This window comes from Callospermophilus lateralis, chromosome 1 (assembly GCF_048772815.1).
Source record: "Callospermophilus lateralis isolate mCalLat2 chromosome 1, mCalLat2.hap1, whole genome shotgun sequence".
NCBI lineage: Eukaryota > Metazoa > Chordata > Mammalia > Rodentia > Sciuridae > Callospermophilus > Callospermophilus lateralis.
Genome location: NC_135305.1, coordinates 200,102,567 through 200,130,535, shown reverse-complemented (window position 1 = coordinate 200,130,535; position 27,969 = coordinate 200,102,567). Strand labels below are relative to the sequence as shown.

The 27,969-nt window shown below is 47.0% G+C and overlaps 1 protein-coding gene across 1 annotated transcript in view; it reads right to left on the bottom strand.

Annotated features, from left to right (window-relative positions):
• Nucleotides 1-27,969, bottom strand: part of Itga9 (integrin subunit alpha 9) — a 322,017-nt gene that overhangs the window by 224,136 nt on the left and 69,912 nt on the right. The window contains exons 11-15 of the mRNA XM_076843659.2: nt 27,498-27,592; nt 23,757-23,847; nt 21,279-21,324; nt 14,899-15,053; nt 8,489-8,649 (exon numbers count right to left, since the gene is read on the bottom strand). Of these exons, the coding sequence (XP_076699774.1) occupies nt 8,489-8,649; nt 14,899-15,053; nt 21,279-21,324; nt 23,757-23,847; nt 27,498-27,592 (548 nt within the window). The remainder of the gene's footprint in view (nt 1-8,488; nt 8,650-14,898; nt 15,054-21,278; nt 21,325-23,756; nt 23,848-27,497; nt 27,593-27,969) is intronic.

Here is a 27,969-nt window from a genome sequence, read left to right as displayed (position 1 = left end):
CAAAAGTGAGTAACTATATAAACCATGAAGAAAATTTTTAAATAGGAATGATGATAGGTATGGTGGTGCACACTTGTGATCCCAGTGACTCAGGAGGCTGAGGCAGGAGGATCACAAATTCTAAGCTTGGCACAGTGTTGCACACCTATAATGCCAGTGGCTAGGGAGGCTGAGGCAGGAGGACCACAAGTTCAAAGCCAGCCTCAGAAAAAGCAAGGTGCTAAGCAACTCAGTAAGACCTGTCTCTAAATAAGATACAAAATAGGGTTGGGGATGTGGCTCAGTGTTCGAGTGCCCCTCAGATCAATCCCAGGTCCCCCCATGCCCACCCACCCCCCAAAAACCAAATTCTAGATCAGCCTTTGCAACTTAGCAAGATGTCTCAAAATGAAAAGGGCTGGGTATGTAGCTCAGTGGTAGGGCACCCTAGGTTTAATACCTAGTACCATACATACACCCAAAGAAGGAATAACTAGAAAATGATTACTTTTAAGAGAATCACCTTAATAGATATATAAGTTCCAAGTTTGAGGTGGCAGGATCTTTGTAATCCTTTACAATCACATATTAAATAAAGATAAAACCAGTAAGAGAACACATTTTTATGTGAGACTTCAAAGAATTTTGGTGTTATAAGGGACATCACCAGCAGATGGATAAACTCATTGTAAAAGACGGTAAATAATAGAACAGTGCTTGGGACAATTTCACAAGAAAATTTCACCTACAGCAATGGCTATAAACTTTATCTTACATAAATTGTAAATAAGCTTCTGATAAAACCATTAAAATGTCAATGGCATGACTATTTATATCAGCCCTATTTCAAAAAAAGAATGTGAGGTAAGCAAATCCCTGGATTCAGTTTCTGAGCCTTCCTTTGCTAATCATAATGTCCCCCAAGGCAATGTCCAAATGCAGAATACCAAGAACCCTTCATTCTACCCAAAGAAGAAATCAATGGCCAAACAGCACTTACAGGACAACATCAGATCCCATGTCAAACCTTCTCCACACCCCTCCATTCTTGATCGGTCCCATTTGCTCTCCAGCTCTGCATGACATGGCCTCCCAGAGTAGGTACTCAAGCAACCACACTCAGTGAGCTACCTTCCAGTGTGGTCTCCAAAGCCCTGATGTCTCATTTCCCAATGGCACCCATATAACTAGACCCTATCATGAGCAGCTTTACCTCTGGGCTGGATGATGCTGTGGCTTCTCACTTATCAAATCTATTCCTCCCAGATTTCCCACTCCCCTGTCCTAGTTTCCTGTACCCGTAAGTGAACATTCAAGCCATGTCCACTACCAACAGACCAGGAGAACCTGCCAAAGGTGCAAAGCTAACACAAGAGTCGGGAACATTCCCCCCGCATTTTCCTTGGGTACCCCATGGCTGAGAGGCTTGTCCTTGGAAGGACATGTCCAAGACTACCTCAGAGACCACTAGGGTCCCTCCATGCTGCCCTCTCAGGGGTCCTCACCAATCCTCCATCAGAACACTACAGGTCTGAGACGGGGAGAAGGAGCTGGCTGCAGTAGAGAGGGTATCTCACTCATGTCTAATGACTTCTGCTCCAGTGGGGGCTATCCCCCTTTCCACGGCAAGTTTCAGAGTCTTCTGTAAAAGGACTCTGAACCACTTTTGGAGAAGAAAACTGAGAGTACCAGTCTATAAACTCCAGATAAAGTCAGTTTAGAAATGACATTTAAAGGGTGTCCTGAACAGGATAAATAAATTAAGAGACAGCCTCTTGAGGAGAGTGTCATACAGACGTGAAAAGAACAGGTAAATTCTAATTGCATCAGTACAGAAAAATCTCCAAGGCATTTAAAAAAAAATAAGTTGACTGAAATAGTTAACATAGACTAATATTCACTAATTTTAGGTTTACACTCCAGTGAGCTTTAATAAATGTATTCAGTTACACAACCACCACCACAATCAGCATCTAGCCTTCCATTGCATAGATTTGCCAAAATCTGTATATCCCTTCCACCATTGGACATCTTAAAAGAAAAATTAAGCTTGTTCACACAAGCATGTACACAGCATGCTGCCATTCAGGAAAACAAAAGCAAGTACAGACATTCTAGATTTACTGACAATTTCTTTGTAGACGCATAAGAACTGGAACCATGGCTGCCTCTTGAGGGGCCAAGAGACACCCTTTCTGTGCATAACTCTTAGCTTAAAAACATTTTTAGGCCAGGCATGGTGGCACACACCAGTAATCCCAGCAGCTTGGGAAGCAGAGGCAGGAGGATCACAAGTTCAAAGCCAGCCTCAGCAAAAGTGAGGCACTAAGCAACTCAGGGAGACCCTCTCTCTAAATAAAATACAAAATAGGGCTGGGGATGTGGTTCAGTGGTTGAATGCCCCCGAGTTTAATATCTGGTTACCCTCCCCACACACACACAAAAAAAAAAAACATTTTAACTACTTGCATATACTAGTAATTTAAAAAAAAAAACAGGTTTTAAGACTTCCTGTAGCTAAGTCTATGCCCTTTTTTTGCCAAACCCTGCAACTTTAGTTATGTCTATGAATTATCAAGATGACCAAGACATTTAGCATATTATTCTCCAAATGAGGAAGGAAACTATTTTCCTTTCTCAGAGTTTTTACTCACTCCAACTTAATCTCCCTTAACTATCTGCTTATTATTATTTTTTATTTTTGGTATTGAACTCAAGAGCACTTTATCACTGAGCTATATCCCTAGCCATATTTTTTTTAATCTGAGACTCATTAGGTTGCTGAGGGTCTTATTAAGTTGCTGAAGCTGGCCTCAAACTTGTGATCCTCCTGCCTCAGCCTGCCTGAGTCATGAGGGTTACAGATGTGCACAAGACCTGGCTATCTGCTTCTAAAATAAAAAGCCTCCAGCACCCCTGAAACCCAGGGATCAATGGATCCCAGCACTCTGCACTCGACTCGGCATGCCACGTGGCTGAGCGAGGGTCCTGAGGCATTCTGTGGGATGAGAACATGGAAACAGATTCAAACACCAGGCAAAGCCCCAGGAAACCATGGCCAGTTTGACATCCTGACTAGGCCAGCCAGGGCATCTGCCCACTTCCTCCCAAAGTAATAAAGATACAACAGCAACTTAAGAGTCAAACTCCCCTGAAAACACCTCTAGGAACATAGAATTATCTCATGAACATATGCAATTTCCCAAAAAGCCAAAGTGCATATTCCCTTGTCTGGAGTTTTTTTGTTTAACATCAGTCACTGCTGTTGGCCTTTTTGACAACGTCTGACATGTGGTTCTGCTCAACAAAGGTTTCCTGAAGGCCTGATCAGGGTGTCCCTGATCCTCACAGGAGGCAATGCATGACCTACCTAATGCCCCATACTCAGTTTTGCCTGGTCTTCCCCACCATTAAATTCAACTGCTGCCATGGTTGCTTGGCTCCTGAATGGGCTGCTTGCCTGCCCATCACATGCAAGCTCTTGATCTCACACAAGACTTACTCCCTCGAGGTGAGGTACTGTGCAGGACCGGAGGTGGGAGCACTGCTGTCGTCTGGACAAATACACGTAAGAAAACACCACAGCCACAACGAGGCAGTGGTACCCACTCTTCAGCACGTGCCACACACTGAAATCTCCACCTTCTCACGCCATCACATCCAGCACACAGGGAGGTGAGCAAGCCCTGCTCCCTATCAGAGGCTCCCCACGCTCCCCAACTCCACCTGGCCCAGTTGGTCCCTCCAACAAAGTTCCGTTTGTAAGTATTTATTCTGGGCCTATCATTCCCAAAGCAGGAAACAGGCAGCATGGAACCAGCTCCAAGACAGGAAGATGAAGGTAGCTTCCCAGGGGCTAGGCCAGTGGCTGGCACCAGCCCGTGGACTGACTGAGCCTCTCAAAACAGACAAACCTTCAGCAGGAAAGGTGGGGCGAGGCATTTCTGATCAATGCAGAGCCTGGTTAGGACTTGGGGGGGGCAGGGATCATGAAATGACTTTTGATGATCCATAGACGTGGCTCCATGGAAGGATCCTCCTATTTGAGAAGCTAGTCTCCAGTTGATTCCCCCATCAGTTCTTCTGAGTGCATCAGGGAGAAAGTTCCACTGGGATGGAACACTCTGGCGAGCGTCTTTAATGTTCCCTGGGCCTGGGAATCTCCCTTTCCAACACAAAGGGAGCATGGGTGCTTCTGCAGAAACTGACAAAGGAGAAACTCCCGCTAGAAGTCAGTGACCCTGGTGTCTTCAGTGTGCTTACTTTCACAGTTACTTTATGTTTGGGACATGCAATAATTAACTTTCTGGTCATAGTAGGGTCAAAGTTTTTGTTTCACGAGACTAAAAGGCTGAAAGTCAGCTGGTTAAAAGAAAATATGAAATAAGAAGTATGACAGGAGGCAGAGATTTAAGACACCCGCCCCCCAAAAAAAAGCTAAAATCATGCAGGTGATGCGTGTTTTTTCTACATGGATATACCAAGAACCAGTCCTCTGATATCTACAGAGCAGAGCCACAGGGTGAGTCCAAGAACCAAGACAGGGAAGCACAAGAGGCAGCTTTTAGGAGGAATGGGAAGAGCTCACGGCAAGAGCCCAGGCACATGTGATGTGGGGGCAGATGAGGAGGCTAGAAAGGTAAACCGAGGCCAAGTTGCGAATAACTCTGGGCTGGAGGTAGCTGTCTGGTTTCACCTGTGACTGTGGGGCACAGCAGAGCTCTCCAGCCCTCTTGATAAGTAGAAGGGATTCCATCCCCAAAGATGGACCAATTTGGAGGAGGAGAGGAGATTAGCTGGGGTGCATGGTGTCTGAGGAAAGGTCAAGGAAGCGGCTAGAACTACGTCAGCACTGACCACAGTCAGGCCTTGAAAAGGAGGATGTGGCTTATCACCAACTCAGGAGGCCCCACCAGGGTGGTGAATGGAAGGGAGCACAGGAGGACATGGGCGGCTTGGGAGGCAGGTGTTAGCCCAGGCAGGCTCCTGCAAGAGATAACTCATCACCATATTTGGGATGAAAATTTCTGAGGAATAAAAAAAAAAAAAAAAAATTGGAATAGGCTTAAAGGGGAGGAAAGAAAAAAAAGACCTAAAGATAGCCTAAACAAAACACTCGGCCCCAGTGCCGGCCTCACTGTCTGCTGGCCATATGGCGTGTGATAAGCCAGAATGCGTGTATTTATCTTCCGTGGCTGGTCTATAAAGCTGAACGCCAGCCCCCTGCAGTAGAGACGCTGTTTTGCTCTTCAGCCCCGACTCACAGCTCCCAGTCCTCGGTCCCTGCTCTGGAGGCAATGGCTGTCACCCCCCTTCCCCCATTCTTTCTGCTTGCCTCAGCCCCCACACAAGCCACAGCCTCCACAGCTGTTTTCCCACAACCCGATAAACCACAGGCCTTGCCCGTTTCCTCCTCAGCCAGCCGCACTGTGGGCAGCTAGCTAGCTCCTCAGCATTTGCCTGAGATTGTGCCCTCTGCCATCTCGCAGGTCCTCCACTGTGGCCCCGACTGTGACTGGTAGCAAAACACTTTCTTTGTGGCTGTCGAGGATTAGCACCTTGAACACTCCTTAAGAGCAACGTTGACTCGCAGACCACACAGGGGTTGTATCTTCCTGGTGTAACCCACACCCACCAGCCCTTCTTCTTGCTTTGGAAAATGGCCAAGCAACATCATCATCATCCCAGTCCACTAACACAGGCCTGCTCCCTGGCTCTCCATATCACAACCAAATAACCACATACAGGTCCATTATGGTCCTGCGCCCAGGAGTTCTGTTCTTAGCCTCTTCTCATGGCTACCTAAGTCTTTCCTTTGGTCAGCCAGGGTTTGACTGAGCAGAGAAGTCCTGCTTACAGGATGGAGGAAGATCACTAGAATGCAATCTGCTACCAGGAGGCCAAGTTACAAGTGAATTTCAGATCAATGACACGTTGTTTTTAGTATGTCCCACGCAATATTTGGGACATATAATAACCCTTTACTTTTCCATGTTCCAAAACATTCCATGTATACATGAACCACAGATAGGACTGAACCTTATACATACCTTTTTTTTTTTTTAAAAAGAGAGACAGAGAGAAAAGAGAATTTTTTAATATTTATTTTTTTTAGTTTTTCGGCGGACACAACATCTTTGTTTGTATGTGGTGCTGAGGATCGAACCCGGGCCTCACGCATGCCAGGCGAGCGCGCTACCGCTTGAGCCACATCCCCAGCCCCACATACCGTTTTATGTATATGGGTACATATGTATGTTGTATATGAACCAATGATAAATCTCAATTCACAAATTAGGCATAGTACGAAATAAACCATAATTAATGGCCAGGCGCAGTGGCACATGCCTGTAATCCCAGCAGCTAGGGAGGTTGAGGCAGAAGATAATGAGTTCAAAGCCAGCCTCAGCAAAAGTGAGGCACTAAGCAACTCAGTGAGACCCTATCACTAAATAAATAGGGGTGGGGATGTGGCTCAGTGGCTGAGTGCCTCCCCGCCGCCCCGCAAAAAAAACCCAATAATTAATGGTAAAATACAACCATTATAATGGTCTACAAAATCAATTATTTAAAACTTTTGAATTGGTTATGTCCAGAATTTTCTATTTAATACTTTCAGATCTTGATTGACTTCAGATAACTGAATCCTCAGAAAACAAAACCATGGCTGAGGGGGAACGTCTGTGTGTATGCTAAAAGATATTACTCTTTGCTCAGGTGAAATTCCAGTTGAACTGGGAATCCTATATTTTTTACTTGCCAAATGTGGCAACCCTAGATTATCAGGAAGTGGCAGGACCAACCCTGGGGCAGCCCTGCTCTCACCCAGGAGCCCTCACAGGCCACAGAGCAGCCCTGCTGAGGTCTGTATTTCCCTATTGACCTCCCCGAGTTCATGTCACAAAGACATGCAGGTTCTCTGTGGTCCTGAATTGCAAAGGTGACCCCTGACAGCTATGCACAAAGGATAACTTCTCAGTCAAAGCAAGAAGTTACAAAGAACCCAAAGGAAAGCACGTATGGCATAGACCTGGCACAAGGAAGTGCAGGAGAAGATGCCCTGTCCCCAACAAGTGTGAAAACACCCAGCATGGACTCTCAGTGCCTTTGCACACAAGCCTGTCCTGAGCAGCCTCTCACACACCCCCACGGGCAATCACAAGCCAATGTTATCCAAGAGCAAGAGGGGCAGGGGCTAGGGACTTAACAGGAACATGGGCAGCTTTATAAATGGCTGGCACCTCAAGTGCTGGGGCAGCTGGTCTAGGCAGGTCCCAGCACGAGTCCTGGCAGAGGACAGAACCCAGCCCCAGGGAGAAGCATTTCAGGGGCACAGACTCATAGGCTCTGGGCCAGACTAAGTGCTCTAGATGTGGGGACATTTCTCTATACACACCCCAGAAGCAGCTGTTATTCTCCTGATCTGGCACCATCAACATAATAATAGAAAGAGACTTCATCTCTGATCTATACGCTATTTTTACTATCAGTCAGAAATCCACTGGCTCATAATATCAAATTAAGCTATAAGAAATTACCCTTTTTGTTAAGTCAAAAATATTAGAATATTGGCAGTTCTGTATAGTCCAATCAAATAACACTGAGTACCTACTATTTGTCAGACTCTATGCAAGTGTAGGCTGCACAGAATATAAATTGATCATCATGTGTATATTAATCACACAGAGTTCAATTCACGTGGCCACTTTCGAGGCAAGAACTACTGTGTCCATTTCATAGAGTCAGAGACTGAGTCACAGAGAGGGCACAATGTTCAAGATACACACGAGGCCTGTATGACTCTAAAACCCCCATGCATTCCACCTACCTACCATGAGCCCTGCCATTGATTAGTGGCTGACCATACCTGCAGTATCAAGCACTTCCAGGAGTCCCACCTGGCAAAGGGACCACTCTATACTCAATCAAATTTAGTATTCTGTGTTAGCAGCAAAGTGTATTTAACAATAATTTCAAGAGGAACAAAACATTTGGAAGTTGATTTAGAGATAGGAGGGAAAGGTCAAACATGCACTCCTAAAAGAAACAAAAGTAATCAAGCAAGAAAAATTTGGTCAACCAGTTTTAAAATGCCTTCATTCTGCCTATGAACAAATAGATAGTGGGCTACTGAGAAAGCCATCAGGTAGGGTGAGATTCAGCACAACCGCAAGCCTGGAGGCATGTGCTTCTGAGGCTGCCCTCTGGGAAGACCACTGAACTTCACAGAGGAAAGAGGATGAGAACACTCTCAAAAGTCAGGATCATCACTGGCCTCCTGGCCCCCATAATCCCTCTCAGAGTCTGAGACCAGTACTATCAAACACATAAAAGGGCTGTCAGAAACTTAAAACAGTAAGAAGAAATAAACATCCTTCTCCTTGTGAAATAGAATTTTGGACGATGGAGAACACATAAACACACTCAAAGTAGCTTCTACTAGTTCCAAAAAAAAAAAAAACATTTAACGCCATCAGAATTTGAGGATGAGGAGGAAGAAGGGACTGACCTTCACGTGGGCCACGTAGTGACGACACGTCTCCTCCATGTGGGTCAGCTGTAGTTTCTCCGAGACCTGGCCGGCAGTCTCTCCCAGCAACACAAAGTAGACCCTGGGCAGCTGGCCCTTCTCCTTCTTGGACACATCTGCTGTCAGAACGTAATTGAGGCCTGCCAATAAACAAGAGGTCAAAATGTCAGAAAAGACAGAAGGGCCAGGCCACCTCCCCTCCCCTCCCCTCCCCCTCACAGAATCCACCAACATTTCACAGGACACCTTGCCCTCCAGGGCATGGAGGACTGTGGCCCACGTCAGGACCTGCTGGGACAGACGCAGCCAGATGCTCACAGAATCTAGACAGAACCAGGATGCACTCTGTCTTTCCGGTGACACTCACATATGTGAGTGTCATATATGTGACATGATTACCCAATTTAAACTTCATGCCGCCACGAGGTCCCAGGGGAGCTGCTGACACACTCGTCAACCACTAGCTGTACCAGACCCAGGGCAGTGTTCAGAGAAGCAAGCATCATGGCACATCTGCAGCCGGTCACTAGAAGCTACTGAAATGATGGAGGCACCGTGCAGTGACTATCCTGGGTGATGCGCACCCACATCAAGAATGCCGAGTCCCGCTACTGTGTCCACTGGACTGCAGCACTCACAACTTACTGAGCACTGACTATATGCCAGATGCTGTTGTGGGTAAAGGTGGGACAACACAGGCAAGGACACGCCTTCACGGTGCCCACATGCTTGAAAACCCAGAGGAGGGCTGCAGCAGATCTTGTTCCCAGGGAGCCAAGCATGGTGACCGTGCACTTCAAGGTACCCATCCCTCCACCAAAACCGGGACCACGGTGGGCCTCTGTACCTGAAGGTCTAATGGTAGATGGCAGAATGACTGGGATGTGGAAACAGGAGGGTTACAAGGTCAAAGGCATGCTGGAGAAACCCAAAATGTTTTGCCTCCATCATTTCAGAGTCTAAGTAAATTATAACAGTACGCTTCTTAGGTAAATATGGCTTTAGTATCGACAGACCCCTCTCACCGCTTTTTTGGCACAGAAAAGTGGTAACTCTTTTTTAACTGTTTCGTGGATTCAGAAGATATTGATGGTTTTAAATAAGATAACAGGAAGCTCCACTCCTAAAGCAACCGGATGAGATGGCGGAGCAGTGGGAAAGCAGATGACCCAGCCCAGGCCCATCTCTACACATCCACCTCTTAGAACCCAGGGTCAGGGTACCAGTAAAATGCAGTTCTGTGTCTGCCAGCCATTAGGTCCATGAAACCAGGCAGCGGGCAGCTCTGGCTTTTAACATCAAAGGGGCCAGCCACCAAGGGAGGTCTAAACAGGGTGAGAGGAAGGTGACCTGGGCAGGCTTTCTGCTACATCTAATTGCTTCTCTGGGCTACTGCCACGTCAGGGCTCTTGCCACACCAAGCAGGCGGATTCCTGGTTAGCAAGGGCAAGCCTGCCCCAACTTGTTTGTTCCAGAAACAGCTGATTTCCAAAGCAAGGCTGGGTCAGCAGGAGGGATGGAGGTCATGGATCATCCCAGGATAGTATTACCGTTAAGAAGAATGGTATGAATTGGGTGCAATGGTACAAAGAAGCAGTTACCCCAGCTCCTTGGGAAGCTGAGGTAGGAGGATCGCAAGTTGGAGGCCAGCCTGGGCAGCTTCATGAGACTGTCTCAAAATAAAAAGGGCAGGGAGTGTAGCTCAGTGGTGTAGTACTTACATAGCATGTACGAAGCACTGAGGAGAAAGAGGGAAGGAGAAGAAAAGATGTATATGGGAAACCATTTGAACACAGGAAACATGGGCATCAATACAAGAGTTACACGCCAAGGACTGTGGATTCACAGGCCATTGAAGCTTTGCAACAATGTGGAGACCAACTAGTTTAAACCCTCCATCTTTTAAGATGAGGGGACTGAGGTCCAAAAGGGGAAAAGACTTGTTCCAAGCCAGAGCCATCTCCCAGAGAGAGCAATCTAGAACTCTAATCTCTGGTTTCGGACTAGTCCTACCATGGTGGTTCTTGGTGCTTTTTTTTTTTTTTTTTTTTTAATTACCTGACCTCACCTAAAAACAGAACCAAACACAGAAAGAGATCCAGAACTACTGAACCCAACCAATCTGCTTTCTAGTGATCACAACCCCCCTGACCAATAGTTTAAAAAAAAGTGTGGAGGGTTGTAAGTTGAAATGAAGTGAGACTCCAAGCCCCAGTTAGCTGGAGAGTACACTACTTGCTGGAAGACAAGCGGAAGGATCCTGGCTAGGGAACCCACCCAGGGGGCAGCTGCTGAGCAGCCTGTCCTCGGTGGCCACAGCCTAGCCTTCCTCCCAGGTGAGAGAACTACGGTGCCAGCCTCAGGAAAGGGAGCAATGTAGAGAACAGTAGAACAGAGCTATTGTGCCACAGACAAGTTGGCTGAGCTCAGAGAAAAACCCGGGTGGAAATGAACACAGGAAGACAGAGCGGACGGTATCGATCCCCCACCCATATCCTCTTGGCCTGAACCTTTTATCCGCGGTCCAGCCCAACCTGCAGCTGCCAGCACCTGCGTCCCTTTACCCAGGGCTTTCTCTAGTGGCTCTGCCAACATGCACGGCAGGCCAGAGGGCCTGGGCAGCCCTCCGCGAGGCAGGATCCCTGTTCCCTCAGCCTTTGGATGGGATAGTGGAGAAGGTGCCTCAGAGCTGACTTTCAGGGTTCCCCCACAAGTTCCAACTGCCCACATGGGCAACCTGCTGAGTTATACACCTACATGGCTGCTAGGATAGTTAACTGTATGTGTCAACTTGGCTCAGCTGTACAGAATATCCAGATATTTTGCCAAGCATCAATTTAATGTTACTATGAAGGTATTTGTAAAATGAGATCAACATTTAAATCATACTTTAAATAAAGCAGATTAATCTCTATACTGTGGATGGGCTTCATCCAATCATTAGTCTAAAAAAAAAAAAAAGACCCCACTAAGGTCCCCCTACAGAAAGAAGGAATTCTGCTTCTAGCCCGCTTTGGATTTGATATTCAACTTCAACTATGCCCTGGGTCTCTAGCCTGTTGCCTGCCCTGCAAAATTCAGATGAATCAGCCCCTACAATCTCATTAACTAATTGTTTAAAATCAATCAAACAAGGTCAGGGGCATAGATCAGTGGTAGAGCTCTTCCCTAGCATGTGAGAGGTCCCGCATTCAATCCCCAGCACCAATAATAATAATAATAATCCAACCAACCTCATATCTGTTTTCTGTCTCCCTCCCTCCCTGTTCTGTTTCTCTGACTACAGCTACCCACCCTTGCTGTCTCAGTACCCCATTTCCCTACTGGTGCTGCCAGGGATCACCCCTGGTTTTGCTGGTTTTGTTTTTGTGATGCTGGGGAATGAGCCCAGGGGGTATTCTACCACTGAGCTACATTCCCCAGTCCTTTTTATTTTTATTTTTTTACATTTTGAGACAAAGTCTTGCTAAGTTGCCCAGGCTGGCCTTGAACTTGTGATCCTCCTGCCTCAGCCTCCTGAATTGCTGAGATGACAGGCATGGGCCACCGAGCCCAGCTCAGGGTTTACTCCTGAATCAATGATGTGCACCTGGATCCTTGACTCTAAATCTATTTTGGGGATGACCCAGATTAACACAGGAAAGTCAAGAAAAGGAAATGGATTTGACCTTCAATATGTGCCCAGCACTGGGTTGGGTACTTTAAAAAACACCAACCTCCATCCTCAAAGCCCTACTCACTGCAGAACTGTAGACATGTGGCGTCTCCTGCAACTCAAGGAAGGGGAGGAAGAGCGGCAGCTCAAAGACTGAGCTGAAAATGAGGCACACTGCCCTGCCCCAGGCGGGAGTGTGCATGCCAAAACTCTCACCTCTCAGATTTTTCTGAAATGTTAAACAATCACGGACAGACTGAATTAGCCTATTCACTAAGTGCAATCATTTTGGAAGCATTTCATCTCGAGAACCGTCTACTTATTGCTTCTCCTTGGTTCAAAATTTATTTTGACATTTGAAATGACCCCCCCAAAAAATAGTCAATTCTCTGTCAGACTCTTCTAGAGGCAAGGCACACCATGAGAAATGCTGCCTCAGTGAGGGGGGTCTTGTAGCCGCAGGCAGGAAGAAGAAACAAAGATCATTCTGCAGCTCTGGGCTCCACTGGTAGTTTTAAACAGCACTCACCCAAGTCCCCAGGGGGGCTGGGAAGGGGCTCCCTGGGAAGTGGAGAGCAGCAGCCAATCAGCTCACTTGGTTTGGGGAGTGCTGTAGCTGTCCCTCACGTGAGGCAGACGACCAGCCCCGAGAGGGCGCTGGTTCTGATCCGGGCCCTGCTCCAACAGCACATCTCATGGCTACAGGTTTTCCATTCTGGCAGCTCGTGTTCCTGCCATGTCAAATGATGTCATGTTGATGGAAAAGCTGACGAGCCCCGAGGGATGCTTTCCCTCCCTCCTTCCCCTGCCCCCCAGCTGGTTCTTTAGGACCCCCCTACACCAGCCTGGGTCAGAAGGGAGCCAGCTGTCTCCCATCAACTCTGGCTCTGGTCTCTCCCAGCCAGTTTCGAATCATTCCCATTCTCCATCAGAAGAAGATTTCTGCTGGGAAAAATCTACTCATAAATTCTCCTTCCAGGGTTTCCCTTAGAGTTTCCCAGGAGGAAAGGCAAAAGGGTTATTTCTGCTTTAACAGCTTTCCTACGTTTTCTCCCTCTTTTCCTCAAGGAATGACGCAGTCATTACCAGACTGAAGGTTCCCCCATTCCTCACACATCTTCACCATCCCTTGCTATCCCACCGCCTGCTTCTCAAAAGACCAGGACTCAGAGGATGTCCTCTGCATGCAAACACTCTCCAGAGCAGAAATGCATCCCCAAAGCAGAAAAAGGGCCTATGGTCAAGTTGCTCATTTCCACCCTATGTCCCCTATTGGTGTGAATGGTCAGCTCTCAGGTCCTGGGCTCGATAGCTTGTCCAGAGGCAGGGCAGACACCTCTGCTCACTCACAAGGCTATCTGACAGCCAATGGAAACGCAGCAGCACTGGGTCAGAGTGCCAAACAGAACCATGGAGAGCTCACCCCCCACCCACCCTGGTTTTCATTCAACACTGGTGAGAGTCCGGAGGTGCCAGCCTGGATTCCCAGCCTTCAGGGAGAGAAATGAACAGGCCAGAGAGGAGCAAGGCACTGCCTACCCTTCCTTTGGCCAGCCAGGAGGCTCCATGAGGCCGTAGGCAGCTCCCAGGGAAAGCATGAAGTGATGAATAACACTCCTGGGGACAGGCAGAACTCTTGTTTCTTAACTACTTAAACACATTATGAACTTGCCCTTGGGGGAGTCCACTGTTGGAGTGAGAAATCTGTGTTCACGTACCAGCACAAATCTGCCAACCAAGGAGCCTGCATGTGTCTAGAAGAGAGAGCAAGAAAGACTCCTCCCCCGAAAACAAAAGCCCCATGAGGGCAAGGATTATGCCCATCCTGTCTATTACCCTGTGCCCAGGGCTGCACAGTGTCTGGCCCTTTGTAAGAGCCTCATAACTATTGATGGAACATGGATTTGCCTCACGATCCCATCTCCACGCTTCTCAAGAGACCACGAAGGAAATCAAGAGAACGGGCCTGGCCTGCAAATGCTCTCTGGAAGAGAGACACAGGCTTTTATCGTGTTTTTGTTTGTTCGCGTGGAATTTTTCTCTCTACTCAAATCAGCCTTGCCAAGTACAAACAAAGCACCTATTAATCTACATAATATCCTGGAATCATTTCCTCCAAATGATCCCGTGCTCTGCGTTCTAATCAACACTGACCCTGTCTTGTTCTGGGGCTTCATCCAGTCTCTGGAGGCAGCTTTCCCCCCCAGTCTAAGAAATAGCAGGGACAGCTACCACCTGCTTTCTCTGCGCTGCCAAAGCAGGGCCCCCTCTTTTGAAAACCTAAGCCTTTGAAAACTCCACGTCCTGATCCCACAGTAAATGGAATAATCCCCCCTGACATCTGGCTGATGCTGCAAACTCCACAGGGAGCTTCCAAAGTCCCATCACTTCTTTTTTTTCTAACTGCATGGAATGTTCCATAAGACCCAGGCTCCCTGGCACCACCTTCCCACAGCCCGGCCCGCCCAATGGTCCAGGGAAGTTGAGTCTGGTCCATGTACATTGGGCAAAGGATGCTTGGGGTCCAACATCATGTGTCCTAGAGCTGTGGATGAGCAGGAGAGAGAGGGGAGGGAGCTCTGAGGGGAGGGGTCCAGCCCACCGATCTGCTGCCTGCAAAGCCGGCCGATGCAGGGCAGGAGGAAACTCCGAAACGTCCCACAGCTGCCCACCATCCTGCAATCCTACTCCAGCTAAGACGTGCAACCCGAGCCCTGACTCGGTGACTCATTACCAATTTCTCCCGGAACGTGTCTGCCGTGGAATCTGAAGCAGGCCGTGACGTTCAGGCAGTTCACAGGCTGCTGTCCATCATGACACTGAGGCGCCGTGATGTTGATGGAGCCTGGGAGGAAGATGGAGACGTCCACCGTAATGACCGGCCTGGCCCTGCAGGGCAAGAGGGGAAGATGACTCAGTGGTGGTAAAGAGCAGCTCTCGGGAATCAAACAAGACCTACATAGACAGGATAGATCCCGGGCCTTCAGCCAGCATTTGATTAAAGTATGAAAAAAAAAAAAAAAAACCCAAGAGAGAAGGTCCAGTGTGCTCTGTAAATACTTTTTCTGGTCTTAAAAGTAGCACATTTCCTAATATATTAAGGGTTAGCCTTCTAATAATAAAGGCAAGTTAGTTGTTAATCAAACACATCTGGTTGAAGCCATAAGTGAACCACCAGATGCTGCCGGGTGATTACTTAAAAATTTTTACCAAATAAGTTCTGATTTCCACTTACTAGGGAGCTAGGGGTGTATTTAAGAGGAGTTCCTACACCAGAAGGCAGGGCTTAAGAACTAGGGGCAAGCTCAGGTATCCCCCAAAGCATTCACTGCCACTGTAAGCACAAAGTGCAGTCCCTCCAACTGGCTGAACCGCCTCCTTCATTTATCTCTACCAATTTGGGGACTATTTTTCTCAATGACCTTCATAAATGAAGTCCCTGCTGGTGACAGCAAAGCACTTCAAGGGCAGAAGAAACCAACCCGCCTGGCCTCAGAATCAAATGAAACCCAATAAACATTCACAGTCCTCTCCCTTGACATGGCCCATCCCCCAGGTCTTGATGGATGGTCAGTGTCCATCCAAGCCAACAGATGGACAAAATTTTGCTCTCATGGCAAACATCTGCTCAGGGAGCTTTCACCTAAACCGCCAGCTTAACCTTCTCCCCTGCAGGCCTCGCAAAGAGACCCTTTTACCTCTAAGGAGCCCCAGTGTCAGTCACAGGGGTGACATAATGAGATTAAGGGACATTAGCGGCTTGCGAACAATGACCTCACTTGTATACCATGCTCCCTCAAAGAGAGCCCAGGGTGATGGGCAGATGGGAATGACAATCCACCAACTCCAAGAGAAGGAAGCAGCAAAGAAAACCTTGGTGGGAAAAAGGAAGTGAGGCCTGCGGCAGATGGCGTGAGGGTGATCCAGCGGCTGCCACCACTCCTGGGACAGGAGGGTCAACAGGGGGGCAGCTGTGACCAGGGCAGTGGGACTCCCTGAGCAAATCCGGCTGTAGGGCAAAAGGAAGTGGGACAACAATGGTGCCTGAAGGAGATCAACATCCTGGCCTCTCAGTTTTCTTCTGGGTTCATTCTGAGAAAATGCTAGAATTACCTTAGAAAATGGATAGGCTACCCCTGGTCAGCACGATTGTACAGATGCCAACGAACACTGCAGAAAGCCCCACTGACCTTTCAATAGCCAGCAGCAAGGTCCCTTCTCCCAGGAAGCTCCCAAGAACCCCTGGCTCCCTCGGAGGCCCCAGCTCCACCACCCCTGCTAAGGAGAACAGTGCTAGGTTTTTCCAAATCAGTCCCCCACCAAGAACCAAGATCCCAATGAATTCATCCTTATGCTGGACACTACTGCAGGACAGGAGATGCGCAAAGTAGTATAAACTTTACTGCAGCCCAGGAAACTGAAAATCACAGCAGTGCCCAAAGCTTCGAGAGACACAAGAGAGACCAAGAGGCATCAGATACTGGACAGAGCTGGTTTCTGCCTGGGACAGACAGCCCCACCCTGCAGTCCCTGAGCCGTCTGGTCCTGGAACCCAAGAAATGTCCATCTCCTCCTGGTCCCCTGGGCCAGAGGCCACCTGATCAGAGACCAGGCTGAGTCCCCCTGACATTAGAGAGCTCTGCTGCACAGCGCAAGGCAAGCAGGAGGCAGAAACAAGCTGTCCCCACACGATGACCTTGAAGGTTATGAAACAATCCTTTCAAACAGTCGGCAGGGACCCTCACTGGTACATCTCCTTCCAACATCTGTCAGATCGGTTCCCTCAAACCTTTTTGTTTCAGCTCCAAGTATTGTTTTTGGATGAGGAAAAGCCCAGAAATCTTTCATAGCGTCTCTGATCACTTCCTTTACCCCTCGATGGCAAAGCACCAGGTACCTATCACCCTAACACAGAGCCTGCCCTCCTGAGCAGACTTCCTGAGGGCAGAGCAGGGCCCACTAGCCCGCCCTCCTGGGGCAGGAGATGGCTTTTCACAGTCCTGCCTGCAAATGCACCAGCCTCTAAGATAAAAGCAAAGGGCACCCAAGGACAGCTCTGCAGTACTTTCCAGACTTCCCAGAGGCTGGTAGCTGGAATGCTTGTTTCTTACAACTGACAGTTCAAATCTTAACATTCCATTTCTAGGTGGGTAATAAAAGCAGCAGGGGCACCCTGTGGCACGGTGTTGCTCAAACTTTTTCTTATCTTCTGCAGAGTAGAAACAGGTGGACATATAAAGAGCCTACCCTCTTGGTGACACTTAGCCACCAGCAAGCCCTGGGGCTCTCTACCTCCAGTAGACTTATGTCTGTTTACACAGTGGAAGCCACCCTCGGTCAGGTCTTCTCTGAGCTGCAGCCCAAGCATTCCTAACCTATGCCCTTCTGCAGTCTCTCATTGAAGAGATCAAGTACAGTGTGGACATGGTCCTGGGCCTCCCCCCTTTTCTGGTCCCACCCAAAATCTGAGGTCACTCAAAATCCATTAACTTGCCCAGCACCCAAGTCATGTCTGAGCACCCTACTTAGATCAGCTGAAGCCTCCAGGCCTTCTTGTTCCTTGTCATTCAGTCATATCCCAGGAACTTGATCCTAATGATGCCACCTTAGATGTCCAGTCTACCTGGCCTCTCAGGCAAGCTTGATGGTTCCTTTGCCTGTCCCTCCTTGCTCCCGCCACAGTTCATCTCTGAAACCTCCACTGTTCCCCAAGTCCCCTGAACTCCTGGAATAGACTGGGGGGGTTAGCATCCTCAGCTTCACCCTCATCCCAAGCGGAACCTCCCCTTGACTCCATTCCTATCCTGGGACACCCAGAAGATGAGGCCCCCCACACCCTCCGGCCTGTGTACCAGATTCCCTCTCCAGCAGCCCTGTCCTTCCTTACCCCCCAACACCACCCATGGCAACCTCCCCTTCTCCCTCATGTCCCTCAACCTCTCCAGGCCCCAAGGGAGGAACAGGATCAGGGTAACAGGGCTCAGATAAATGGGGGTACAGCTGAGCTTCACCACCTCGGATCCCTTCCAGGAGGGTTAGGGACTTGGGAGATGAGAAAAGTTCTCACAGATATCCTTGGCCTAACCCCTGCCATCCTTAAAATACCCTCTCTGAACCACCTGCCAATCCCATTTGCTCCTTAGCTGCCCAGCTTCTGGAGAGGCAGTCAAGAGTTGCTCTGTGCTCTCAGCTTCTCCTTCCCTCACCCACCCACAGCCATCTGGCTCAGGCCCCACCACTCCTGCAAAGCTGCCAAAGCCACAGAACCACTGACTTCTGTCACCTCCAATGGGACTCAGCCCTTCCTGAAACCAAAACCAGTGCCCTTGACCTCATGACCCTGCTTTGCTGTCTTCATGGCACACCATCTGTAATTACTTTTTTTTTTAAGTTAATAAAACCTGCATGCCCTTGATCTCTTTACCCATAAAATGGGAATGATAACCATACCTATATCATGGAACTGGTAAGCAGCAGGGAGTCAATGCATATTCTGTCAAGAGAAAAGTGAACAAACCCCAGCACACTCAACACAGCCCAACGCGGAACAATCTTGAGAACATCGCATCGCATTAAAGAAACCGGAATCGAGAGCCCATTCTAACTCCATTTCTGTGAAATTCCAGAACAGGCCAAAGTGATCGAGGGGGACAGAAGTCACAAGAATGCCTGGCTGTCTATCGAGAGAATGGTATAATCAGAAAGAGCACAAGGAAACTAAGTAGTGATGGAAATGCTCTTTATCTTAATGGGAGATAGCAGTTACACAGGTGTGTCTGCTGGTCAAAACTCATGGAGCCATACACTCAAATTGGCACATTTTACTGTTTGCAAATTATACATCCACACCGGAAGAAAATGACCACAAAGAATGAAAACACCAGTCATGTGACACATGCAACATTTCAGGGGGTGGCAGACCGCATGTACAGCAGAGGTCTGGAGGGCATCACCTAGTGAGTCATACGTTCTGTAAGCATATGCTCTGACACTTGCACAGTGACAAAATCACGTAGCCAAGCATTCATGTCTCTGAATATGAATAGTGGTTACTTGATGCAGGACCGTATGTGAAATGCTTAGACAGCGTCTGGCGTATGGTAGGTGTTCATCCAACATTAGTTGCAGTTATTACCCATTTGTATAGGAGCTAGACCATGTCTGTCAAGTTCTCTACCAAATCCCCAGGATCTGACATGTGCGTAGTTGCATCTCAACAGGTCAATATGACTGGCTGAGTAAAGAAGTGAAACGATTCCTGGGATCTCAACATCCCCATGTGCTCCTCCACAGCTGGCCTGGCCTCTGGGCTCTTCCTGGGCTCCTCATTCAGGCTGGGGCTCTCAAGTTTCTTTCTCAGACTCCTTCCTTGGATCTGTGCTCTCTCTGGCATTCTCCCCCCTGGATTTCACATTTGTCCCAAATAAGTTTCACCTCATCAGACTCAAGCCCTCCCCCTGGGCTGGATTCTGAGATCTCAGGTCCACTAAGCAATCCCTTCAACATTCACATCCGTGTAGAAGACAAAAAACACTCACGAAGGAAGAAAAGCCCTTTGGAGCTCGCATGCACCTCCAGCCCCAAAAGAAATTCAACAGACGGAAGGAGGATGATAAAATAACCTACACAAGGGAACTTGAAGCCGGATGCTCCCGGGGTCAAGAAGGCCTATTTTCAACTGAGAAGCCAAGGAACGTGTCATGGTGTATCTGAGAGCAATCTCAACAAATGGGATCAGGCTGCTCCAGAGGTGAAGAGAGTACGAACACATCAAGGAAGGCAAGTGAGAACTACCAGACATAAGTTGAATCTCCTCCATCACCTGGAGCCTCAAAAGTTGTCTTACGCAAGAGGAAAATCATCACCCCAGAGAAAAGGGTGATCAAGTAAAAACCCAGTCAAGATGGAGAATTAAGAACCATAGAGGTTTGATCTCAGTGAATCCCTGCCTGGAGGACATAAATGTTACCTTCACACACTGAAGGGCTGCTGTGCAGAAAACACTAGACCAGGAAGCGGAACCTCAGTGAGGTGAATTTAACCCAATTTACATCCTAAGACTTGCTAACCTGGGGAGAAGGAGGCCAGGCACTGCTAGGAGCGCTTTACACTATTTAACGGAGTTCTGGCCAAGAATATCCGGTTCTGCAGATGAGCATCCTGAGGCAGAAGGTCAGGATCTTGCCTTTCTAAGGACATCGGCAAGGTTTGAATCCAGGCCACCTGGTCCTCAAGGTCACACTCAACCTCAAGGTCATTCTGCCTCTTTAACAATGCAATATTTAAGAGTTACCTGGGGATCAACTGGTTCCTTAGAAGTTCCTAAGCCATGGGCACCTCATTCAGGAGGCTGTGTGTGTCTCTGGGGGAGACTCAGAGAAGGCAGGACTGAATGAGAAGAATCTGAGGCGTGGAACTACGCGGCCTCTGGGATCCCTTCCAGTTCTAAGATCCTATCAGTCTATTTTAGAACGTTCTGCCATGAGGTTACTAACAAAACCTAAGAGTTGGCGCCCACTCCAAAGTGTAATTCTGCCTCCTCTGACTCACACAGACAGAAATACCTAGAGAGGGTTCATGGGTGGCGATGGCGACCACCCCCCACACACCAGTCTTTGAAGGAGAGATCCTGACTCAATGCCTTCAGTGAGCACTGGACTTGAGCTCACAGCCCCCACACTTCTGCTGCCACCAAACAGTGAAGTGCCCCTGATCTCTGGAAGTTGAGAGCTGACTGATATAAAGAAGCTGGGTACAGAGAAAAACGTAGGAAGGACAGTACTTCCCAGCCCTTTGAATATCATAGCACCCATCAAAAATGATAATGTTTATCATTAATATTTATGTTGCTGTTCATGACCACAAGGAAACAGCCCCTGGGTTGAGGTCTCTAAAAATCCTGCTATTGTCTCCCACCTATAAGCCACTCAAGGCCCAACAGCTGGAGGATAAGAATGAGACATTTGCATCCACTAAGCAACTCCCAGCCCCCCCCCAAAAAAAAATCAGCAGAGGGAAAAGCTGCCCAACAGTGAATACACACTGTGCCTCCCCCACCAATCCCACCCCTCCCCACGAAGAACACACCCAAGGAGCAGGGGTGAGGCATCTTACCTTAGAAGAACCACACTGTCGGACATGAAGGCTCCAATAGTGACATCTGAAAACAAGAAGTCACAGTAGTCAGAAACTCATGGAAGGCCACCCACTGGCCCTGGCATGACACATGACAGCAACAGACACCTCTGACTGCCATTGTCTGCATCATGTAATGATTGTAAGAATCAGAGTCACATTGTCCCAAATGGCAGCCAACCCACATATGGCTAGTAAGACCTTAAATTGTGTCTGCATTGAGATGGGCTCCAAGCGTAAAATGCACACCAGATTTTGAAATCCTAATTTAAAAAAAAAATTAACTCATTAGTGGCTTTTATGATGATTATGTATTAAAATGATAATATGTTGGCCACTTTGGATTAAACATTATAGAAATTAACTTCACTTATTTTGGCTATAACTCTAATGTTGTTAACTAACATATTTCAATTTACATATATAGCTCAGATTTTTTTACTTTTTAATTGGTGAGTTAAAGAGAGGGATACCCTAAATTAAAAAATTCTTAGAAAATGCTCTAGGGTCTCCGAACCATGGAATAATCCCCTTTCACCCTCACTCTATGTGACCTCAGTGTGTCCCTGTGTCCTTTTCTGTGAAGTGTAGAATCATTATTTGCAGGACCATCTTCAAAAGCTGTCAATACTTTATAATACTTGAGAAAAATTATCAAACATGTCAAATATTACTATTACACATGCTAAATTAAAAAATTCATAAAAATACTTGGTAAACTATAAACCAAAACACTGGTTTAACTATTCATGTTTTGTGGTGCAAGAAGAATTCTCTTTTTCCTTTGCCATGCTGGGGATCAAATGCAGGTCATCACATATGCCAGGCAAGCACTCTACCACTGAGTAGCACCCCTGCTGTTAGTAATTTTTATTTATTTCTAAATAACTTTCATTTAGGAAGTATTCACTCATCCAATAGCTGTCTGCCTTTCTTTCTCACCCCCATCCCCACCCCCTTAGCCCTAGGGCTCCATCATAGTTCATAGAAACAAGCCTCTGAGTCCAAGAGTCTAAATTGGAATCTAAATCTGCCCATCATAAACAGAGAACATCTGTACACGCCCTCATTAAGGAAAAACACAGCAAATCCACGAATTAAATTGTTCCTAATGTTTCTGCACGTGGGTGTATTTATTAATTTTGTTGTTCTTCAACTTTTTCTTTTAGCAGACTGGTATTTGAAAATTAAAGAACATGACAAATTTGTCATTTTTCTTAAGAAAAACTTGAAAAAGCCGTTCAGATCCATTGTGAAATGTGAACACATCTGCTTACCATCATGCATTTATAGAGAAGCAGCAAAGCCACCCGGAGACCTGAGTCCCGCCCATTGCTGCAGGCTCCGGTCAGTCCCCAATCCCGAGACAGATGCTAACTATAAAGTGGGGAAATACGCCCCCCCTTCCTCCGTATCCCTATGACATCACTGAGATGGCCCTTGGATATGGCAGCATTCTGCCTATCTTGAAATGTTCAACCCATATGAGATGTTCGGGGATGACCTTAGATCACCCTTAACAAGAACCACCACTTTCCTAAACTTAAAAACAAACGAAAGAAAGATGATCCAGGAGGGTCTATCGCGGGACCAAAGTTTCCACACTAACTCCTCTCTAGTACCACTCCTCTCGGCTCTGTAGTCTCAAGGACATTCAAAACTCCCATTTGTACAAAAAATAGGCATCCTCGATCAGGATGGCATTAGTTTGCACAGATTTGAAAAGAAAAATATTTTTCTCAAAAGATGAGTATATATTTGGGGAAGTGTTTTCAGCACTTCATGACGACTTTGGATATTTTCAAATTCCTGTCTGCCCGTCCTCATCTTCAAACATGCAAAGAACCACTTGACCTAAACCAGGTATCACTTGGGGTGGGTTTTGAAACTGTAATTTTTTATTCAAGTAGCCTCAACCACTACAACACACCAATTAACCCAGAACACCAGCCAGCCAGCCAGCCTTGAACAGTGACGGTCTGCTCTCCATCGACAGAAGAACATGGTTTTCTTCTTACCCAAATCTTTCAGTAATTTTCTTTTGTGTGCATGGGGAGGTGCAAGCTCCTTTTCCCTCTCAAAAATGAGAGATCTCTGAATATGGTCAAATATTTTTGGAAAATGAGGTTTCACTATATAGCATTATAAATGTGGACAATGCTTTCTTTTTTCTTCATTAGAACTGCTACCATAGAAATCACTAAAAAATCCACCTGCCTGCTACTTAACCCTGTCAATCATTTTAAAACTCGGAAAAAAAAAAAAAAAAGAAAAAAAAAAACCTCAACACTATTTTTAACCTTAAAATCAAATGCTAGGCAAAAGACCCCATTCTACTGTGTGAATTGTCCTAATCCCAAATGGATGCAACAACGGCTGTCCAAAGTGAAAATTATTCTATTTCATGAATCTTCATCTCATGTGTTTTTAAAGAAAAAAAAAAGAAAAACAGCTTACCCGGATAGCCATTTCCATCCATATCAATGCCTCCAGATATGGACTGCCCAAACATCCGCAGAACAGGGTTAATCTTCCTCCCAGACAGTTTCTAAAACAGATAATAGGGAAATGGAGTCACCGGAAAGAAGCAGAGTCACATACAAGAACATGGGATTCCTTGAACCCAGCTTCCCCAGGGAACCTGGTATTAGGTTGAAAAGGAAAAAAAAAAAAAAAAATCACAGCCCGAATTTGATCAGATAGGGGGTCTCTGGTAGGCTGAAGACCACACACTGCTTTATTATTTGCCTTGGCCAAAAGTCATCATTCTGAAATTTTGCTTAAAAAAAAAAAAAAATCTGCCTACACCAGCGCAATAGTTTGATATGTAAAGTTGACATGATGGATGAAACTTCCATTTCTAACAGGTTCTGTTTCCTTTTGACTTAGGTATACCTGGCTGAAATAGGAATAGCATATTTCCCTCCTTTCTACCCAAATAGTTGCCAGATAACACTTCCCCCAAGATGCACCCAATAATGGTCTCTTCCCTAAATGGCCAGTTAATTAACCCATCTCGCTGGAAAGATGGCCACGTGGAAACCACCCCAGGAGGTCTACGGTCTCCCAAGCTTCACAGACAGGATTAAACAGCTTTGTCTAGTAAACAACTAGGTTCACAACTCCACCACCACAGGACACGTTAGCACCTGTGCTTATCATCACATGAATTAAGAATACTTGAGGTACAACCAGCCCGCCTCACACCAGAGCTGTGTACTGACGATCGATCGTGTGGCAGGGTTCCTCACAGGACACCAAACTTCCTCAATCAGAAAAGTCCCATCTTCTGGGACCTGACCAGCCTCTCCTTCCCTGGATCCAGCCTCCCTGGGGAGGCTCACCTCCCGATACCCACATTGTGGATGACAAGAGACACGCTTAGTTTTCATGTATCATAGCAAAATCCACAATGGGACCAGGTTTGTGGATACCAGGGGCTCACACAGCCTTTCCTTTCTTTCCCTTCTCACCAAGTCATCCTGCAGAGAAATTATGAGTGTGTGCAGGGGGAGTTTCCACAGGAACTACAGAAGGAGATGAGGATATCCCCACTCTCCAGCAGCTGATAACTGCCAATAACCCTCCCAGAAATGATCCGGGAGGGCCGCTTGCCACCTTCAGTTAAGCCATCCCACAGGAAACATGAGAGCATTGCAGGAACAGTACGGCAGCACTATAGGCAACACTCTCGCAGAACGGCTTCTCGCAAACAGCCCATGGGGCTGTCTGAACAGACATGCATGCGAGTCTGCATACCTCTTAAAAGCCATGCTTTGGAGCAGACCATCTTGGCTCCAAAGGCCAAGAACGCTAGTAGCAGCTCATCCTGGGTTTGCATTTCTAAGGTATGCTCTGGCTGGGACCTGGGGGAGAGTGAAGGGGTGGTCCATTTGGGGGTGGCAACGTAGGCTTAAGTTATCCGCAGACATCTGCAGGCCATTATGCTATAAAGCCAGGAAGATAAGTCTGCTCAGGGCTAATAACCCTAAATGGAAACCAGGAACCTTGGAAAACCTCCACTTGACCAGGTTTATATGCAGTGTCCGTTATGGCGAGAGAAAAGATCAGAGGGGCCGCCATGACATGCCCCGAGGGCTCTCAAATCGAGAAAGGCACACAAGGATCTTAAAATCAACACTTTTCAGGGTAAACTCAAGAAAGAGGAATGCGCTAAAGAGTAATGTGGAAGAAGTTGAGGAGGCCCTGATCTCACAATTTAGCCAGCAGAAATAATACCAATCTGGGCCAAAGAAAAGCGATCCCGTTGCCCGGATTCGTTTCTGATTTCTCCCTCTAGTTCCTTCACACAATGCCGGCTCTGTCCAGGACCTGGGCCCGGAAGAATCCGTCATTAAAGAATTTTTTTTTTTAACCCTTTTAAATCACTGACCTTATCATATACACATTAGCAAAATAGGAAAGTATAATCAGAGGGATGTATGTGTCTTTTTTTTTTTTTTTTTTTTAAAAAAAGAAAAAAAGCTCCAAACCACTTCTCTGTCAAGGCTAAGGAGCCAGCATATGCTGACAAAGGCCGGGCGGTCCAGCTGCTGACCCCTGCTTCCTACTACAGTCACTCCATGCTAACCACAAAATGTATGCTGCAGCTTTCTGCAGGGATTCCACCCAGCAACCAAACAAAACACTGCAGGGCGCTGGGCGGAAGGGAAGCAGGGGTCTCCACAGGTCGCCTCCCTGTGTGATTAGACTCCCAAGTCCAGGAGGATGCCTGGGGAATGACCCTGACCCCCACTGAGGACAGGGTTCCTTAGATGACTTTCACCTTGTCACACTGGGAACAGCATCCCTGAACCACATCAGCGTAGCTCTTGGGGCACAGATGTGACTTCCACACAGTTCCCAAAGCCTCTCCCTGTTGCATGTCAGCCAGATCACCTGAGATTCTCTTGCTCCCACTATTACTTATTTCTAATGAAAAGAGCCCGACCTGTGCGGCTAGATGCTCCTTGGCCTAAGCATGCCTCGTGGCAAAATAAGTTTCCACATTCCTAAACCGTCCTCCTAAGCTGCCTTGAGGGGGACTTTTCCCAGTGTGGAGTGGAGGACGGTGGTCATGATCAACATTTGGGAGTCAGAAATGGTGAACTGTGAATGGTCACATTGTCGCCTATAACCTTGGGCATGCAAAACACCTTCCCCGAGTCACATTTGCCTCATGGAAGAACAAAGGGTCATCAAGACACCCACTTCACATAGTTGCTGGGAGGAACCATAGTATGGAAAGGGCAGAGACGTCCCCCAGGAAACAGTCCCTTCTGTCCCAGCACCTCCCTAAGCACCTGTCTGTCACAGGCAGGTCACCTAACTAAGTAGGAGGCCAGCAGAGAGGAAACACAGGGTTCAGCTGGCCACAAACCCACCACCCCAAACTTATACCTGTTTTAGAACAATTACAAATGTATCAACTGTACTTATATTTACATACTGCCTCTTAATCTACACAATGAAAAAAAAAAGTACATAGCATGTAAATATTCAGTAATAAATATTCACAGATAGGAAGTTTCTCAATGTGTGCTCTATCTCTGTCACTACTCCACTGGGACAAAGACACAAACCAATGCCCCTCTACACACATCCACAAATATCCTGACCGTGCTGTCGAGAGCGTGACTTCCTTTTTTCCCATAGGCTGGGCTTGATGCCATCAGCAAGATTAAACACCAAGCTGATACGGCGAAAAACAGAACTCGCCACTTCCACGTTCCCGCGTCTGGGGTGTGAGGCCAGACTCTGACTAGCTCCTAGTTCTCATGCCAATTGTGACAACAGCCCATAAAAACTTCCAGGACCTCCTCTGAATCACTCACTCTCTAGATTGTATTTTAAAACATATTCCTAAGGCTTAGCAGCACAGAGATAGTTGACAAAAGAGTCGCCAAAAAACTAAGATTCTCTCTTAAGTAGGTCTAATTCTGGATAAGAATTTGGATATGACTTTTTATAGGCAGAATGTATCCCTGAATGTGAGCAAACTCGGGATCTATGAATACTTCTCTGCACTTAATATAGCAATATCACATGTTTTTCTCTTCCACTAGAGGGTGGGCAGTCTGAAGACAAGACAGATGTGTTTTCATTTGTACCCCCAGGACCTGGGGCATAATGAGGGTTTCAAACACATTTGTGGAATGAACGTATCAACAGTTACCATATCACTCTCACACCAATTACCATTGAGTACTGGGGGACTATCCCACCAGCATCTCCATGATAGATATAGATGGCCCCTGCGAAGTCATCTTCTTTGGGTGCGCCAACTGCCACATCTGGGGGAATAAAAAAGACACGGTTAGAAAAGCCACATGGAATAACATTCAGTGTGGCTTCCCTAATTCTCCTTATCACATCTGAGACCTCAGCCAGGAATTTGGGGCTGTTGATTATTCAAGCATTCAATCAGGCATCTAGTCTTAGGTCAGTTTCTACCTCATCCTCACAAGAAAAAGGGCTGAAGTATTAAAAGAAAAAATTTTAAAAAAAAATTCAAACGTAAACTTCCTATCCTAATCTCTGACCAAGGGGAATTCCACTGCCAATGGGAAAAGGCAACTCAATTCCTAGATAAATACATGGAATGGCATTCCCTACACACACACACACACACACACACACACACACTCAACATTACTCTCACAAACTGATA